This window comes from Peromyscus maniculatus, chromosome 21 (assembly GCF_049852395.1).
Source record: "Peromyscus maniculatus bairdii isolate BWxNUB_F1_BW_parent chromosome 21, HU_Pman_BW_mat_3.1, whole genome shotgun sequence".
Taxonomy (NCBI): domain Eukaryota; kingdom Metazoa; phylum Chordata; class Mammalia; order Rodentia; family Cricetidae; genus Peromyscus; species Peromyscus maniculatus.
Window position 1 is genome coordinate 39,737,381 of NC_134872.1, and position 19,142 is coordinate 39,756,522.

The following is a 19,142-nucleotide window of genomic DNA, read 5'->3' on the forward strand; positions in this document are numbered from 1 at the left end:
AGTTGCTCTGTCGTTTGCTGTTTATTTTTCCCACCACACTTGCATGAAGTACTGAAGAATTTTTATGGGCGTGGAGTTGGTGAGCTCACTAGTAAAGAGCATGTGTAACACGAGGAGGGGTTTGATCCTAACCACCGTCCTCATTCCACCCACTCCCCCCACAACTAAATACTGAGCGGAGCCTCCTGACACACTTGTGATCCCGGCACTTGAGAAGTTGAGGCTGGAGGTTCATAATTTCAAGTGCTGCTTGGACTGTAGACTGTATTCAATCAAGGTCAGCCTGATTTACAAGATGAGAGTTTTTGTTTTTTAAAGAAAACAAGCAAACAAACAAAGCAAGGGCCTGTGTTGTAGTTCAAAAGCAAAACCGACTGCCTGCTGGGTTCCAGTCACTCTTGTTCCCAGAGACCCACTTCCTTGATAGGAAGGAGCCAGCCATAGTGCCTTGGCCTGGCTGCAGGCTGTGCTGATGGGATTTGCTTTCTGCTCCTGGCCTTTTGCAGGATCTTTAGTGCCCTCTTTTCATAGTCTTGCTCTAAAACGGATTTTTTGTGTGTGTTTTGTTTTTGAGCCACGGTCTGTGGGCCTGGGTGATCTGGAACTCCCCTTATAGAGCAAGCTGGCCTCAGATTGGCCAGTCTTCCTATCTCTTCCTCTGCCAGGATTACAGGTGTCTGCCACTGTGTCCCCCCCAGACAGTGTGTTCCTTGAGGCTGTCATTTGTACCAGAGGGAGGATCCTTGCTCAGGCCTAGGTCACATTGTTGCCACTCTGGTTTCCCACCTTTTGTCTCCTTTAGTACTTGTGTTGCTCTCCTCTCCAGCTTCTGGCCCTCGTGTCATTGTGGTGGTTTCCAGAGGCTCTCTTCGTATAGCCAAATGTGAGCAAATTGGAAAGCTAAACTTCTTATTTCCTTAAAAGACAATGTTTATTCGTGTTTTAAGATTTTAAAGTTCTGGAAGGCCTATGGTGTCATGTTCAGGGTAGCGGTACAGCCAGGTGATGGATATAAGCCAAGGCTCTCTGCTGCCTGAGGGACTCCTGCACATCATTCCTGCTTGCAGGCCTTGCTTCCCAGTGTTCTACAGAGTCAGATTCATACTGAGAAATCAGAATATGCTAGCAGCTGTCTTTGGCATTCCAGCAGGGAGTTGTGTGCCCTGAATTATTCCCAGGGCCAGTTAGTGCTTTTTGCAGGTAACAAGGATGTCTGTGCAGATGAGCAGCATCCAGGCTCTCTGCCTCCTTCTTAGGCTTATTTACTTAGGCGTGTTGCTACATTGAAGTGTTTTACAATGACAAAACAAGGACCAGTGCTTTAGTAAACGTGTCAGAAATAGTTTCCCCTAATAGCTCAGTGCCCTTCAAGATGAAATGTCTTTAGATTAAAAACAGAACTGAAACCCGGTGAGTCTCTCTGACCAATGTTCCTAGGGTCTGCCCTTTCTGCAGAGAGACAGCTCTGTGTCAGATCAAAGACAGCTGTCCAGGTGGAGCCTCATGGGGACTCAGTGCACAGGTCACATAGGCAGTTCTCTGGAAACAAGCCTTCAAGGCTTGCCATCCCTGATACCTCCCGAGTGACTGCCAGGCTGCTTCCACTGTGGAGGTGACTGTGGGCAGAGTTGCCCTAAAGCCAGAGAGAAGAGAATGGGAGCAGAGCCATGTAAACACCACAGATGTCACTGGGTGGTTTGGGTCTCTTCTAACACGTGAGCCAGCACTCTAAACTGTTTGTCCTTTTTTGTGGAAGGAAGGATTTTCAAAGCCCTTGGCTTTGCCATTTTCATAAATGGCATAAACCTTTTGAAAGTCATGATACCATCTCAGGTAGTCTGTTAAGAAAAGCTGTCCTGAGATTTTCATAGGATTTGTTTTAAACTCATGGATCCTTTTGGAAAGATTTGACATATTTACATTTTTCAGCCCATGAATGTGGTATGTTTGCCCATTTAGACTTTAAGTATTTTCCATCTGAAAATATTTTTAAAATTGTTTGGTGATTTCATACATGTAGATAATGCATTTGGGGTTTTCAGCCCCTCTCGCTCTCTTGTACCTCCTCCAACTCACGCTAAACCCTTTTCCCAACAAATTGCTCGCCTTCCTCCCCCCTCCCCACAGCCGCATCATGTCTCGTTGATTTTTGACCCACTGAGTATCACTGGGGCTGCTTTCCAGGCGGGTGGGGGGTATTACCGGAGCAGGGGTAGCCTACCCGCAACTGCACCACTAGTTATCCAGGCTTCGGTTTCTTTTGTCATCTTTTGGTGGATTTTAGTAGACATGTACTATACAGTACCTAAGTATTTCATTTTATTTGGATAACTTCCCACATATTCATGTTAATATATAGAAGTGTGATTCAGTTTGGGGGTTTGAGTTTGTATTTGTAACTTTGCTAAATATACTTACTCTAAGTAATTCTTTTCCCTTTTCTTTCCTTCTCCTTGGTGTTATGTACACAGTTATCTAGTCTTCAAATGGAGATAGTTTTATTCCTTTGAAAAAGGTGTTTTAATCCTGTCGCCAGGGCTTCTGGTGGCATGTAGAATAAAGGGGCTTGAGCCTCGGCTGCCCCAAGCCCCAAGGAGTACCCTTGGGCTTAGTGCCGTGAGTAGGGTGCTGCCTGCAGACTGAGGTGGGGCGGGCCCACCCTCCCTGCCTTGAGACAGTTCTGCTGTGAGTGGGCACAGGGCTGTGTGAGCTGGTGGAGTTCTTAGGACCATTGATAGTTGCATATTATGATGCTTGAGTTTAAGTTTTGTGTCAGCTTGTATATCTTGAACAAAAACCTTGGTTACAGCGTGGAATCTTTTTGCATTGGTCTTAATGCTGATCCAGCTCCTCATCCTCCATACCTGCCTTTCTGTATGTAGTAATCCATGTCTTTCAATCACGAGTTCATGCTATTAGCACCAAATTGAAGGCATTTGCCACAGGAGTAATCCTCGCCACCCACCCCCCCTCGTGCTGCTGTGTAAACTCTAAGTCTAGCTGCGAGGACCGACACACTTTGCACCACATCTGTGTTCAGTTACTCAGGTCCAGTGCAGTGCCATCAGAATCTCTAACTCCGGTGGAAACAGCCTTTCTGGCCGGCTGCCATACAGTTCAGGTTTAGTTTCTTTTGACTTCCATCTCTTAGATTCTATTCATTTCCAGGTCCAATTGTGCCCCCTACCCCCCACCATCCTATTTCATGGAGGTTGAGTCGTTCATTTGTAAATACAGTAGATGGTTATGAATAAAACTGCTCTAAGGAATTTCACACAGATTTACACGTGGACAGCTTTCAGATGATTTTGGTGTATATCAAACTCATCATTGCCATATTGTACAAAACAGCTGTAAGGCTTTTACATATTTTGTCTTTGCCTTGTTTATTGTGCACTGTTTCTTGCAATGGATAAGTTTTTTTTTTTTTTTTTTTTTTTTTCCCTATCCACTTACTTACCAAGTTCCCTCTAACTGCCCACCCCCAGGCCTATTGTCGTTGTAGAAGAGAGGATGGTGCAGAATTCCAGCTGATCAGTTTAGGTGAAATAAATGCCCACGTGCTTGTGATCTTCTGCAGCCAGTTGAATCTGACTGCTCTGCCTTTCTTACACAGCAGGGGTAGATACTTTGAAGGCAGCCTGCACAGCTGGGTTATTGAAGTTGTCTTGCTACTAGTATAAATCACAAGTACATAGCAAAACATTTTGAAGTTGCTAAAGTTCTGAGGAGTTAATTTCTTTTCCTCATAACCATTACTCTCGAACAAGCAATGTCTCATTGGTTTGTTTTGGATGCCAGCATTGCCCCTAGGGTCCTCACACATGTTAAGCAAATGCTCTACCATTGGTCTACACCCCCTAGTAAGCAGTATATTAAAATGTAGACTTGTATTTACTTCAAGGTAAAAGTTGATTGAAATTGGATTTCTGTTCCTGCCAGTGATGTTTGTTTTTTATTTCCTTCACAGCATTCATTCAGTCAGAGAGCATAATAGAAGTACTGCGCTTTGACGATGGAGGGCTACTACAGGTAATTTTCTTGGGTAATATATGACTCTTATTTTTCTTTGAAAAAATGTAATGGTTTTTCTGAAGTACATTTTATCAACTGTAGATAGTCAATGGAGGTATTACATAAACCTCCTACTGGAACTACCATTTAGAGTAAATATTTCTCTAAAAAGTGATCTCCTTGTAGTGTGGAGGGTATAGGTAAGTAGGTTATAGTGTGTGTAAGTGTGTCCTGTGGATATGAGGGTGTGGCGGTTAGGTCAGATGAGTGGAGTCTGTAAGCACCCCCCATCATTAGCCATTGAGGGAACACTGCTTCAGTGTGTGGGACCTCAGCGTTTACCTAGAAAAGAACTTGTGTGCAGAGTGGAAGCCTTTGGTCTTGGGTCTGGGTGTCCTCTACTTGTCACGCTGAGCTCTATCTTAATATTAGGCATGAGATGAGGATGTGGAGCCTGATCGTATTCTGGCCTTCCTTTCAAACCTAGCTCACTTACTGTCTGAGAACTCATTCACGCTGTCGGCTGCAGAACAAGAGCGGCAGAGCTGAAAAGGCATCTTCACTAACAGTCGGACTTGTTTCCTCTTGTTCTGTTCTGTTGAGAAGGCCTCAGACTTGCAGGCATGTGCCACTGTGTCCATTGCAACTCTGATTTTTTTATGAAGTTTGTTTTTTGACCTTTTCATACATGTAAACAATATATTCTGATTACCCTCACCCCTACCCTCTGTGTGTTTCCTTCCCATCTCCACCCTTCTCCTGACAGGTCCTTTAAAAAAGAATCCATGTGTTTTAAGACCCAGTATGTTTAACCAGGACCATGTGTGAGACTATGGGTTTGGAAGCCTTCACTGGAGCCTTGTGGGTTACACATCATTGCTCTGGTTTTTATGGCTGTTTCCTGCCTTTTCCTAAGATTTGACATAGAAGATATTTGTCATCACTTACCTGCCATAATGATGATAGGCACCATGCTGTCAGGTAGCATTCCTGATAATATTTCTCTTATTTTATGTTCAAGGGAGATCGAGGTTTAAGTGAAGTGAACTGCCCAAGATCCCAGTGTGAGCATCTGTCAGTACTGCGCTGTGGGCTTGTTTTCAGACAGGTCTCACTCACTGTGGAGCCCAGCCGGCGTGTACACTCTTTCAGTGGCACATGTTGCATTTTTCCTTGTGTCTAACTAAATGACTGAAATCTGCTGAGACAGGACCTCACACTGTAGCCCGTGGTTGGCCTGGAACTCGCTTGAAGACTAGGCATGGGTGGGGGGGCACGCCTTTAATCCCAGCAGAGCCAGGCGGATCTCTGTGAGTTCAAGGCCAGCCTAGGCTACAGAACGAGATCCAGGACAAGCACCAAAACTACACAGAGAGAGAAACTCTGTCTTGAAAAACCAAAAAAAAAAAAAAAAAAGACTAGGCATAATGTTTTTTTTTTTGCTTCAGCCTCCTGAGTGCTGAGATTACAGGTGAACTACTGTACTTGACTAATAATTCTGAAAGGACATTCCTGTAGCTTATAAAAAAGGCAAGAAAGTAAAAATTTAAATTAGATCAAGACATTACAGGAAATAGTTTTACTATGGTGGCGTGTGTTGCTATCTCAGCCACAATAAAAGGTTACCAAGACTCCTGCAGAAAATGTTGAGTGCAGTGTACAGTGAGTTATGCACCTTCATGTTACTTTGGCATGGCTTGGCTCATAGTAATTGTTAATTTGATAGTAAAATTTTCCAAACTCAAAGACCAATCAAAATCTTGCTTTCTTTACTTTATAAAGCTAAGGAAAATAAAGTGCATAAAAGGGAACTGTTGTTTTTGTTCTTTTGGGGGGCCCGCCACCCAGCTCCCATATAATTCACACATGGAGGTTTATTCTTGTTTTTGTTTTTTTGTTTTGTTTTTTTGTTGTTTTTTTTTTTTTGTTTTTTCGAGACAGGGTTTCTCTGTGTAGCTTTGCGCCTTTCCTGGAACTCACTTGGTAGCCCAGGCTGGCCTCGAACTCACAGAGATCCGCCTGCCTCTGCCTCCCGAGTGCTGGGATTAAAGGCGTGCGCCACCACCGCCCGGCGGTTTATTCTTAATTATGAATGCCCAGCCTTAGCTTGGCTTGTTTCTCACCAGCTTTTTTTTTTTTAATTTAAGAACATTTTTTATTCTCGTCAGCTTTTCTTAACTTTAAATTATCCCATTTACCTTTTGCCTCTGGGCTTTTATCTTTCTCTGTTCCTGTTTACATTTCTTTGTTTCTTACTCTGTGCCCGCTGTGTAGCTGGGTGCCTGGCCCCTTGAGTCCTCCTCCTTCTCTGGCTACTTCTTCTCTTCCCAGATTTCTCCCTCTATTTATCCTCTCTGCCTGCCAGCCCCACTTATTTCTCTCCCTGCCTCGCTATTGGCCATTCAGCTCTTTATTAGCCTGTCAGGGGTTTTAGACAGACACAGGAACACAGTTTGACACAGCAAACAAATGCCACATAAACAAAAGTGACACACCTTAAAATAACACTCTACAACAGGTAACTTGTTTAGTGTTCAGTTGCTAGAGCAGCAATCCAATTAGCCCAGCTCCCCACCGTACCTTTTCAGAATGCTTCCTGTAGCGCAAGACATGTGCAGTTTCTCAGATGCACCCCTTCGATTACCACTAGAAATCATGACCCCTTAGCCTGTAATCTCTGTAGTTAGCAGCACTTTAGCCCTTGTCCCTCCTGTCCCTCCTGTTTGGCCAGGCTGCTTAGATTTACTACAGAGTCCATGAAGACCAAAGGATTCCTAAGATGGGCAGGGACCCAGAGAAATTTGCATCACAACAGGAAGTTTACATTAAGACTCAGCACGATAGGATGCAGTGGCTGCCCATTTTATACAACATTCCATCCTAACTGATTAGAATGGTTCCTCCCATCTTGTTCCTTTGAAATATAAGATGAAGTAATAAAACATTTCTCATTTATAAGCATTAATCCCCTTTCTAACTTAACTCTCATGTAAGCAAATAAATATAAGCAAAGGAAAAGATAAGGGAAAATGAGCCCGCTCTGTATGTTTGTCACTATTCTATCAAAGAATAAACAGAATTTTAAGATATTGGAGTGTGAACCTGGTGTTGGTAGCACACGCTTTTAATTTCAGCACTTGGAAGGCAGAGGCAGGCAGATTTCTGAGTTCAAAGCTAGCCTGGTCTACAGAGTGAGGATAGATAGCCAGGGCTACACAAAGAAATCCTGTCTCAAAAAACCAAAAAACCAAAAAAAGAAAAAGAAAAGAAAAAAGATGTTGGAGTGTAGTTCTAGCACCTTCATGGGTGAAGCATATACAATTTAATCTTTTTTTTTTTTTAACTAGTCACTTAAATTACTTTTGAAGGGTCCGTTGTGAGCTATAATTCATAGGTGCATAAAATGTAGTGGGGGATTTGGACAGCAAGTCAGTATGTCCGTACCACCCAGTTTAAATGCTAAGAGCAGAAACAGGTCAGAACTGACAGAAGTACCTCTCATGTTCCCTCCTAGCCAGTGGCCTCCAAAATTGGCCATTCACTTCATGGCAGTTTCCTTCTCCTGTAATTTTAACTGTCTGAGCCTTAAGCTGTAAGTACTGTAGTTTCATGTGTGGTTTCAAGTTGTTATTTGTACTGTTTTGGGCTTCTTTTTCTCAGAATTATGTTTCTAAGTTTTCTATGTGAATGAAAAACTTGTTTTAATTGCAATTTCCACAATGTATGGATATGCTCAATTTGTGTATCCTTTCTGTGGTTACTTGCTTCTAGTTTTCAGCTATTAATTATGAATAATGCTTTCTCTTAATAAATGTGCTTCTCATAGAGTAAGGTAGAGTTACTGGGTCATGGTGATGTGTCTTCAGCTGAAGTGTTTTCTTCATGTTTTGTTTTGCGTGTGTGTATGTGGGGGTGTTTGTGAAAGGCAGGACAACTAGTGGGAGTTGATGCTCTTCCTGCCCTTTGGTTCCAGACAGTCGATCTTGACAGCAGATGCCTATCTGTCAAGCCATCATGTGTCTTTGGTTTTAGTAGACAGTGCCGGTAGTTTTCTAAAGTGGTGGTTCCAGTTTATAACCCCATTATCAGGAATTCCTTGATTTCCATTAAGTGAGTGCGTTTGTTTATTTTCATTCTCATGTATGCTCTGTCTCTGTCTCTCTTGTCATATCTCTGGGTTTTTCTGTTGTTTGGTAGAAACTCCTTATAGATATTCAGATACAAACTCTTTACTGGGACCCTGATCCATCAGCAACAAACTTAATTTCATTATTTAAACCTTTAGTGGTTATATGTATTGACTAATATTTATTCTTACTTGATGGGTTGTTCTTTTGACTTAGGTAATTGTGTCTTCAAATGAACAGAAATTATTTATTCATGCAGTTTAGTCTGTCAGTTTTTGTTCTATTTAGTATGTTTTGTGTCTTGCTAAAGAACCAGATTATGGGGTTGGGAAGATAGCTCCATCAGTAAAGTACTTGTAGAGTAAACATCAGAGCCCAGTTAGATCCCCAGCACCCACATAAGAAAGCTGGGCATGATGCCATGCATGTGTGAGCCCAGTGCTAGAGGAGTAGAAACAAAAGGATCCTTGGGCTCACTGGCCAGCCAGCCTAGTCTAATCAGTGAGCTTCAAGTCTCAGTAAGAAACTTTGTCTCAAAAAACAAGGTGATGACTTTCTAGAGGTAACAGCCAAGGTAGCTCCCGGCCTCAGTATGCATGTGTGAGCCCGCACATGTATGTCCTTTGGTTGTCCTAAAGTCCTTTGCCTTCCTTGTGCACTTTTAAAATCGGTGTATACTCTTAGGGTTTTATTATGATTACATTGGATCTGGAGATCAGTTTAGAGAGAATTAAAAATCTTGGTGGGAAACTAAATCAATATATGTTGTGCAGAACAGTAATAGTATCCTGACAAATGCACTTTGGCAGACTGTTCTACTACTGCTAAGGACTGGATCACAGGAGGCTAGCATCTTCTTCCTTAGCTCTTGAGTCCTGGTTGTGAATCATTTCTGTAGGGCTGTCAGTTACCATGATGTGATAAAAGCCAGCATCACTCATCCCTCATGTGAATGAACTTCTTGGACAACTAACTAGCACATCCGAACTTTCCTATGAATGTAAGTTGAAACACAAAGAAGACATGAGTGAGAACTAGTGACTTAGGCTCCATCAATCCCAAACTGGGGTTGATAATAGGAAGTTGCTTTAAGCCACTGAACTCTGGAGAAGCTTATTTTGCAGCAGCAGATAGCCAGGACACTGGTGGGCTCTGAAACCTGGCTGCTTTGCACTCACTTTCCTTCCAGTGTTTCAGAAAGCCCTTTGTATATCATTGTGTAATGAGAAGACCCTCATCAAATCCCTGCATACCAGAGCTTGGTAGAGAGCTTCACTCTTGGTAAACATACCCATGTGGCTGGAAAGTCAGGTGTCTGGTGACAGCTCTGTGTTCTGTAGACTTGAACTGAAATTGTTTAGTGGAGTGTTGTTCTGAGTTCCGTGAGCTGTTCCAGTGAATAATGAAGCCAGGAGATCATGGACAACTTTCTATTTATAGCTGGCTTGTCAGAAGTACAGGTTGCCTGGGGCTCCCAAAGTACACAACTGTGTATAGAGTGAGGGCACAATTGTCATCTTGGATTCTCATCTGACTCTGGCTACTTAGAAATGGGGATTATATTTGAGTCCACCAGGAGTGGTATTTTCTGTTATTTCTCATGTGTAGATATGGCACATCATACTGTCTTATGAAGGACTTTATAGGGATTTGGGTTTTGGAAATGAAGTACTATGATACTGCTTCTATTTCCCTTCTAATCAAGAGGTTGGCAATCTTTCTGTAAGGATCAGACATTAACTGGCTGAGGGTTCAGGTGCTAGCTGTCTCCATAATAACTCAACTTTTGTTACTATGGTACAGAAGCAGCCATCCCCAGTACCTGGGAAGCAGGCTTAAAACCAGTGGCAGAGTGGCTTGGCCTGTGGGTTGTAGATGACTGTCTCCTCTAAGTTGTCTTAGGAGTGGGCTTCGGTTCCCATAGGGAAAAGAAAGGGAGAAAGAGTATGGTTGATTTGTACGCAGGCTTAGGATACTCACCTTTTATTTTAATAAGCACAGAGCCTTAAATTACAAGAGACATTTGTGAAAGTTCACAGAAAAATTAGAAAACATAGATAAGTAATACTTCCTGGGTATTGCCAAGTCCTAGGCATGTTCTATGTTGTTGTTCTGGAGGTTAGCCTTAGGGTTTGTGTGTGCTAGAGAGCACTTTGTTACTGAGCTGTAGCCCTGGTCTCTCAATTCTTTTTATTTTGTGTAGCTAGAGTTTTCCTGGTCCTACCTGGCCCAGGTCAGGACAAATCTCTCTCACCCGCCAGTCCCACAGCTGCTCAGACCCAACCAAGTAAACACACAGAGACTTATATTACTTATAAACTGTATGGCCGTGGCAGTCTTCTTCTTATCTAGTTCTTCTATCTTAAATTAACCCATGTCTATTAATCTATAAGTTGCTGTGTGGCTCATGGCTTACTGGTACCTTACATCTTGCTTGTCATGGCGGCAGCTGGCAGCGTCTCTCCTCCTCAGCCTTCCACTTCCCAGAATTCTCTTCTCTGCTTGTCCTGCCTATACTTCCAGCCTGGCTACTGGCCAGTCAGCATTTTATTTATACAGAGTGATATCCACAGCAATTTTGTTTTATTTACTTATTTTAGCTATGTGTGCGCTGTCTTAATGTATGTCTGCATGCCAGAAAAGGGCATCGGATCCTGTTATAGATGGTTGTGAGCCACCATGTGGGTGGTGGGAATTGAAGTCAGGTCCTCTGGAAGAGCAGGCAGTGCTCTTAACTGCTGAGCCAGCTCTCCAGCTCTCTAAATTCTTAAGTGCATGTTATAGACATTAATTTTATGATCATTTTTAGATGAGCAGATTAATGTACAGAAAATAAGTAAATTAACAAAATAAGTGACTAGTAAGCCATACAACTAGGATTCAAGGCCAAGCAGTTCCCTCTAAAGCCTAAGTTTTTTTTTTTTTTTCTTGTTTTTTTTTTTTAAAGCCTAAGTTCTTAACCACTGGTTGGACCAGGGAGAAATTACTCTGTATCTCACTACCCAAATGTAAAACAGATTAGTGCTTGGATTAATTTCCTATTGGTGCTTGTTCTCTGTAAGCATAGTTTTGTTTCCTAACACTACATAGGTAACCTAGCAACTAATTTTGTACTACAAATAGTCATTTTTCATTAAGCCAAGGGCCACTAGAAATATCTACAATTGGTATGACAATCGTACATTTTGAATTATAATGCAAGAAGATGTTACTAGAAATAAAAATTAAGGGAGCTGGAAAATGGCATGTTATAGACATTAATTTTATGATCATTTTTAGGTGAGCAGATTAATGTACAGAAAATAAGTAAATTAACAAAATAAGTGACTAGTAAGCCATACAACTAGGATTCAAGGCCAAGCAGTTCCCTCTAAAGCCTAAGTTTTTTTTGTTTTGTTTTGTTTTTTTTACTTTACTCTGTCAGTAAAGTGCTTGCTCTGTCTGAGGGCCTGAATTAGGATTCATAAATAAATAAATAAATAAATAAATAAATAAATAAATAAATAAATAAATAAATAAATAAAACCCCAGGCATTGTGCATGTTGGTAACCTGAGCCCTGGGGGTAGGGGGAAATGGTATTAGAACCCTTGGAGCTCATTAGCCAGCTAGTCTAGCCAAATCTGTGACCTCCAGATTCAGTTGGAAGAGACCCTTGTCTGAAGAAGTAAGGTGCAGAACAATGGAGAAAAGTACCCAATGTTGACTTGTACTATGCACATCCACGCACACACAAATACAGATAAAAACTATAATGCTAACATATCAGAAAGTTTAGGGTATAGCATGGTTTTCAGTCTTGGTAACATTTGCATTTTGAGCTAAGTAGTTCTTTGTTTGGGAAGTTGAGGGAAGACTGCCCTTGTGCATCTTAGAGTGGTTATTAAACTTCTGGTCTTTCCCATTTGATGGAGTAGCACATAAACTATGACAATTAAAAATGCTTCTTTTAGGGCTGGAGAGATGGCTCAATCGTTAAGAGCACTGACTGCTCTTCCAGAGGACCTGGGTTCAATTCCCAGCATGTACATGGAAGTTTACAACTGTCTGTAACTCCAGTTCCACTGAATCCAACACCCTCACACAGACGTACATGCAAGCAAAACACCAATGCACATAAGATAAAAATAATTAAATAAATTTTAAAAACTACTTCTTCTTAAGGGCTGGGGAAGTAGTTTAGTGGTAGTATTTGGCCAGCATGTTCAGGGCCCTGGACTAACAGGGTCCATCCCTGCACTAACAACATGAATGAAAGCCCCTGACTTTACTCTCAGCCCACAGGGAACCCTCTGACCTAGCTGTGGGAATCAGGTTATTGTATGTGTTGCTTTTATGATGAGAACTGACAGTACTGAGAGCATGTTACATAAGTATGTATGCAGAGGCCGGTGTGTTTGACTGAAATAGTGTTTCCCCTTGGAGAATCCTATTAGAGATGGGTAGCTGTCTGAGAGGTTGTGTTCAAATTGGTCTGGAATTGGCAGCCCAGTGGTGAGCGCTGCACTGCATACATGCAATATGAATTACAGGTAGGAAGGAGTCTCTAATGGGCTCTTCTGGATAAGCAGGGTAGAAGAATAATTTGGATTAACTCAGGGATGACCATGTCGGTTTCTCTGATTTGGGGAACCTCCTTTTGAAACACCAGTGGCAGGCATTTATGATAAGTGGCCAACTGTACATGATACAGATATTTTCTAGATCCCAGAATATGTTATACTCTTTCCTGGCGTGTGATAGGTCAGAGGTCCCTTCCCTCAGCTGGTAAAATCTGAATGTTCTCTGTAGACCTTTACTCTTTAATGAATCAGTCATCTTTTAGAGATGGTCATGGATCATTTACTTTTTTTTTTCCTGTAATCCCCCCCCCTCACACACACACACACACACACACACACACACACACACACACACACACACACAAATGTGCATATGCATCACTTGCATGCCTGGTGCCCACAGAGGTCAGAGAGGACATCAGAACCCCTGGGACTGGAGTTGTGGATGGTTTTGAGCTAGCCATCCTGTGGGTTCTGGGACTTGAACCTTAGGTCCTCAGCAAAAACAACAGGGGTACAACTAGTCTTTCTCTGTACTACCAGCTCCCAAATAATGATACCGAGACTTATTAGTATTTATGAAAGCTTGTCCTTAGCTTAGGCTTGTTCCACTAGCTCTTATCACTTAAATGAACCCATTTATTTTAACCTACATTCTATAGCGAGGCTCATTACCTCATCCCTCTCTATATATTGCTTGCGCTGCTTCCTCTGTGTCTGGCTGGTGACTCCACCTTCTTCCCAGAGTTCTTTCTCTGCCCTGAAATCCTGCCCATATCTCCTGCCTAGCTATTGACCATTCAGCTTTTTATCACACCAATCACAGCAATACATTTTCACACAGTGTACAAATATTCTACAACACAGGGGCTCTTAACCTCTGAGCTATTTTTCCAGCCTCTACCTATTCTTGTTCTTTGTTTACATTTTAACCCCCCCCTTTGTCTCTTCACTGCTGTGTTTAAGAAACTTTAACATTATTAAACCGTTTCACAGTACAATTACTCTAGTCACAGCCATTATTTGCTTTTTTTATATTTGTTTTTGGCATATGTTCTATTTTTGTTCATTTTTGACTTGAGTTGTTTATAGTTAAGCTTTAATTTTTGACACAATTCTTTTTAAATAAATTATGTCGTTTAGTCTTACTAAAGGTGTGTTTAATCTTTTCCACCTAATTTCTATGCTTTCTTCACTATTTTTTTATTTTTTGTTGTGCTGCTCCCATCTTTAAGTTCAATTCTAAGGTCCATTTAAAAGACAAGTTTAAGCTTTTATTTCTCACATTACCTCAGATTCAGAATAGCATTTAATGTCATTTTCTCCTTTCAACACTTAAGGCATGGCATTTGCCTGTTGTGAGATTTTATTATAGCTGATTTGTTTTTCTGTTGTGCTTTGGTTTATACTTCATTAAGAAGCATTTATTTTGTTTTTCTAATCTTATTTCTTATTGAATAGCAGCTCATTTTTCATATGGTGGTTTCCTGGTCTGTAATTCTTTATCACGAGCTATTTTGCATTTTTGTCTTTGTGATCTTTTGCTAAATTGTCTTTATGATGTTTTATTTCTCAAAGTGCACAGGGTGATAGATTTCCTGAGTTTTGTTTCTGTGTACATGGGAGCACAGCTCCTCATGCTCAGATTCTTTGATCATCCTTTAATAGTGAATGAACCGCATACAATGTATATGTTTAAAGTACACAAATTGAGAAGGTTAACATGCTGTCTTACATCTGGGAAATTGTAACTACAGTCCAGTAATGATCACAACCACCTTCCCCATCAGTTTACTGGTTAGCTCATTCTCCACCTCGGCTCAGCTTTCTGTCACTGGATTCCAACACTCACCATAATAATTCTGAGATTTCCTTACGATACCGATAATTTGTCTTTTGTTGCTGAGAAATATTCAGTTGTATTGGTATGCCACAGTTTATACCCATTTGCCTGTTAGCAGAGCTTTGGATTGTTCTAGTATTAAGTTATCACAAAGCTGTTGGGAACATCCGTATGTTCTTTGTATAGATAAATATTTTTGTTTCTCTTGGGCAGATATCTAGGAGCTGAAGTGACTGGTCATATAGAAGGCACACTTCTGTTGTGTAAGGAATTGTCATGCCTTTTCTAAAGTGATTACTCTTCTTGTTCCCATCAGCACTGCATGAGCATTCCAGTCGCCCTATATTCTTGCTAACCCTTGCCATAGTTCTGTTTAATTTTGAACATTTTAATGTCAGTGTAGTATTTTGTCGTGGCTTTAATTTATGTCATATAATAGCCTGCTGTAAAATACTGTATTATTTCTCATTATTTAATATTTGTTGCTTGTATAGTTAGGGTAGAAGCCCTTTTCATCAAATATTTGCAAATGTTTTCTCTTACTTGGTAGTTTGCCTTTTTGTTTTCATTACACAGTCTTTGGGGATGTATGTTTTGACATCTAGTCTCTTTGGTTGGATTTGTTTTGTTTGAAACAATGGATAGTGGATTTTGTTGTAGTTTTTGTCTATTCCAGAGTTGCAAAAATAGTTTGTGTTTTGTTGCTGAAGCTTTAGAATTCATTTTTTCCATAGAGCTGTGTTTTGTTTTTTTAATATTTTTTTCTGAGATTGCTGAAGAGGTTCAGGTCCCAAAGTGGATGTGTGGAGTTCGTGGGGGGCAGAGGGGAAATCAGGATGGCTGGCAGTACAGGGTTTAATTGGAAAAAGAATACTCTATAGTTGCACATAGGATTAAGCGGGAGGAAAGGGGTCATGTGAAGGGGTGTGGCTTGAGATCAGGGCTTGAAGAATCTAGCATTGACCTTGACAATAGCTACCAGCCTTATGTTAATGAAGGGCCACAAGTTCCTCTTGCCAGAGATAAGGAGAATGACTGCTTTAGCAAGCAGGAACTTTTCCTCAAGCCCCCAGGGAATGGAGACCCTTGTCCAAATGCCTAACCAGGTGGGGGGGGGGGGGCGTGAGACTTCTTCTGGGGACCAGACACTATATTACAGTTTCTCTCTTTTTTTTTTAAAAGATTTATTTATTTATTATGTATACAGAAGAGGGTGCCAGATCTCATTACAGATGGTTGTGAGCCACCACATGGGTGCTGGGAATTGAACTCAGGATCTCTGGAAGAATAGTCAGTGCTCTTAACCTCTGAGCCATCTCTCCAGCCCCTATTACAGTGTCTTAGTCTTACTATATGGGCCTGTTTCCCTCATGACGTGCCCAAATGGGAAGGTCCTGATGTCTTATTCTTTTACCATTATACTGCACAATTCTGAATTCTCTTTATTTATTAGCTGAACTCTTGCCCTTAATGGCCCCAGGCTCTGGATCTGAATTTCATCCTTGGGATCAGGTGTATACCAGGCTCTCTGCGCGCTGGCACTCTCCCTTTCCTTCTTCCCCTCCTCCTGCCCCTCCCCCTCCCTCTCTATTGAGCCACCAACCAGCTCCCAAATCATGACACAGAGACTTATTAGTTTTGAATGCTCGCCCTAGCCTAGGTTCATTTCTGGCTAGCTCTTTTAACTTAATTAACCTGTTTCTCTTTATCTACCTTTTGCCCCAGGACTTTTTACCCTCCTTTCCTTCTGTGTATCTTACTTTCACTGCTTCTCCTGTCTGCTGGCTGGGCTGCCTGGCCGGTCCTGGGAGCCTCCCTTGTTCTCTCCTCTCTTCTTATCTTGTTCTCTTTATTTATTTCTCCTCCTATTTATTCTAACCATCAGCCCCACCTATCCTTTTTCTGCCCAGCTATTGGCCATTCAGCTCTTTATAAGACCAATCAGATGCTTTAGGCAGGCAAGATGAAACAGATGCAACACATCTTTACATAAGTAAATTCACATCCTTACATTGTTTTTCGTTTTTGTTGTTGTTTGTTTGTGTGTTTGGTTGGTTTTTTTCAAGACAGGGTTTTTCTGTGTGGTTTTGGTGCCTGCCCTGGATCTTGCTTTGTAGACCAGGCTGGCCTCCACCTCACAGAGATCCACCTGGCTCTGCTTCCCAAGTGCTGGGATTAAAGGCGTGCACCACCGCCGCCACCGCCTCATCCTTACATTGTTAAACAAATGCAGTATAAACAAATGTAATACACCTTCACACAGTTAAAGTAATGTTCCACAGTATAAAGAAATGTGACACATCTTTGCCTAGTTAAAATAATATTCCACAACATAGATGTGTCTAGCAAATCTCTAACTTTCCTGTTCTTGTTGTAATTAGGCAGGCACAATGGGATTCCTGGTTCTGAAGTGGTGGGGATTTTTTTCTAAAGAATTATTTTGTTTAGAGAGGCTACCATAATACACATTTTCATCCTTTACTAAAGCCCTCACATAATTTCCCAAAGGAAAGGTGTTAATATTGAGAATCATTACAAATAAAAGTAAAAAGGTGCTGGAGAAGTGTGATCTGCAGTCTTGAAAAGCAGCAATGGTAGCCATGTGGTCCATGCCATGAGATTAATTTGTATGCATGATATAAAATAGAGTAAAGGCTCATGTTTCCTCACTATATCATCTGGTTGTTCTGTCTGTTGAAAAGACATTTGGTTTGCTACTGAATGTCAGTGATGGTTTTGTTGAAAATTAGGTGATTGTACACATGATTTGGCAAGTTTCATTAATCTGTATTCCGGTACTACTCTATTGTCTTGATTACTAGTTTTTGGTGTTTTTTTTTTTAAATATATAAAACATATGTGACTTAGATGTAAGTGTACAGTTCAGCAGTGTTAAATATGTTCACATTGTTGGACGATGACCTCCACCATCTAACTCCAAAACTTCTTCCTCTCAAGCTGAAATTCTTTATCTATTAAGCAGTGGGTCTCATTCCTTCTGTTCCCAGTTCCTGGCATCTATGACTCTATTCTCTCCATGATTGTACTGTTCTGAGTGTGTTGTACAGGTGTACTCGTACAGAATATGTCTTTTGTGAGTGGTTTATGTCACTCAGAGCATCATAGTTAGTTGTCAAGGTCTGTACATTGCAGTGTGCATCCTTCCCCTTCCTTTATAATATAGCTGAGTAGTTGCAGTGTATGTGAACTACCTTGGGTTGATTCGTTCAAAGCACTGTAGTTGTTCTACCTTTTGGGTGTTCTGTCTGAATCTCATTTTCAGGATTGGTAGTCTATGGGATTTTTGTTTGTTTTTTTAGTATTGGTTTAGGGTATATATCCAGAAGTGAGGTTGTTGTATTGTATGATAATTCTGTGTTTAGTTAGCTTTTTTTGAAAATCAATATGCTAATTTTCGTAGTAGCTTTGCTATTTTATATATCCCCAATACCAATTTTCTACACCTTTTCTGAGTGTGTGTCTCTGTCTGTCTGTCTGTCTGGTTTAGGTGTTTTGTTTTGTTTTGTTTTTGAGGTAAAAGTCTTACTCTGCAGCCCAGAATGGCTTGGAACTGACCTTGTAGGCCAGGATGCCCTTGAACCTGTGGTGATCTTTCTTACGTCTGCAACTACAGGTGTAAGCTACTAGGCCTGCCTGTTTTTGTGCTCTCTTTTTCTTCCTTTCTTTCCTCCTCATCCTCCTCTTCCTCCTTTTTTAGTAATAGCCGTCTAGCATATAGGAAATAGTGTTATGTATTTGCTTTGCGTGTCCATAATGAATTATTGTTGTTGAGTATCTTTCCCTGTGTATGCTGCCGGTGTGTGTATCTCCTTTGGAGAGATGTCTTATTGACTTCTTTGCCCTCTACCCCACAGTTTTTGTTTTGCTGAGCGTTGATCCCAGGGCCTTGTGCCTGCTAGGCACACATTCTACCAGCTGATCTATATCCAGAGCATAAATGTTAGATGCTCTTTATATGTTCTAGGTGTTAATCTCTTAACAGATACATGACTTGTAAATGTTTTCTTCCATTCTTGGGAGGGAGTGTATGGCTATAACTTTAATAATTAAAATTAAAATTTTCTTTAAATTTAGAAAATTGAAGAATTTTCATAAACCCATTCATAAACCACTCAGACCCAACAAATATTAACATTTTTTAATGTTCCTCTTATCTATACACACATATTCACATAAACTGTATTATTAAAACATATTAAAGAAATTTACAGGTTCCTTTATACTTTACTTAGCACATACTTTCAAAAATGAAAACATTTCATCACATCTGCCTTATCTTCCCCATACACCTTTGCCAGAATACCATTTGAAAGCAGTTTTACTAATGGAGAAAGTAATGGTGCGCTTTGCTTTCCTAATTACTATAGCACAGCAGCTAGTCTTGGGCTGCATTCATCACTGGCGCTCCTTGAGTGCTGTCCTTCTTTCTTCATCATGGAGGACTTTTATGTCCTTCATCACTGAACTGCAGTAACTGCTCCCAACCTCCTCCTTTCTCTCTGGGCCTCTAATTCATCCTCCACACTATAGCCAAAATAATACCTTAGCACTGAGGCAGACCATGTCTGGTGGTCTC

At 41.1% G+C, this 19,142-nt stretch overlaps 1 protein-coding gene across 2 annotated transcripts in view; it reads left to right on the forward strand.

Annotated features, from left to right (window-relative positions):
• The window catches only part of Tmem131 (transmembrane protein 131), a 161,858-nt gene that overhangs the window by 36,880 nt on the left and 105,836 nt on the right, over positions 1-19,142 (forward strand). For both annotated transcript variants that reach the window (XM_076557484.1, XM_042266420.2), the window contains exon 2: positions 3,971-4,032. In XM_076557484.1, the coding sequence (XP_076413599.1) occupies positions 3,971-4,032 (62 nt within the window). The remainder of the gene's footprint in view (positions 1-3,970; positions 4,033-19,142) is intronic.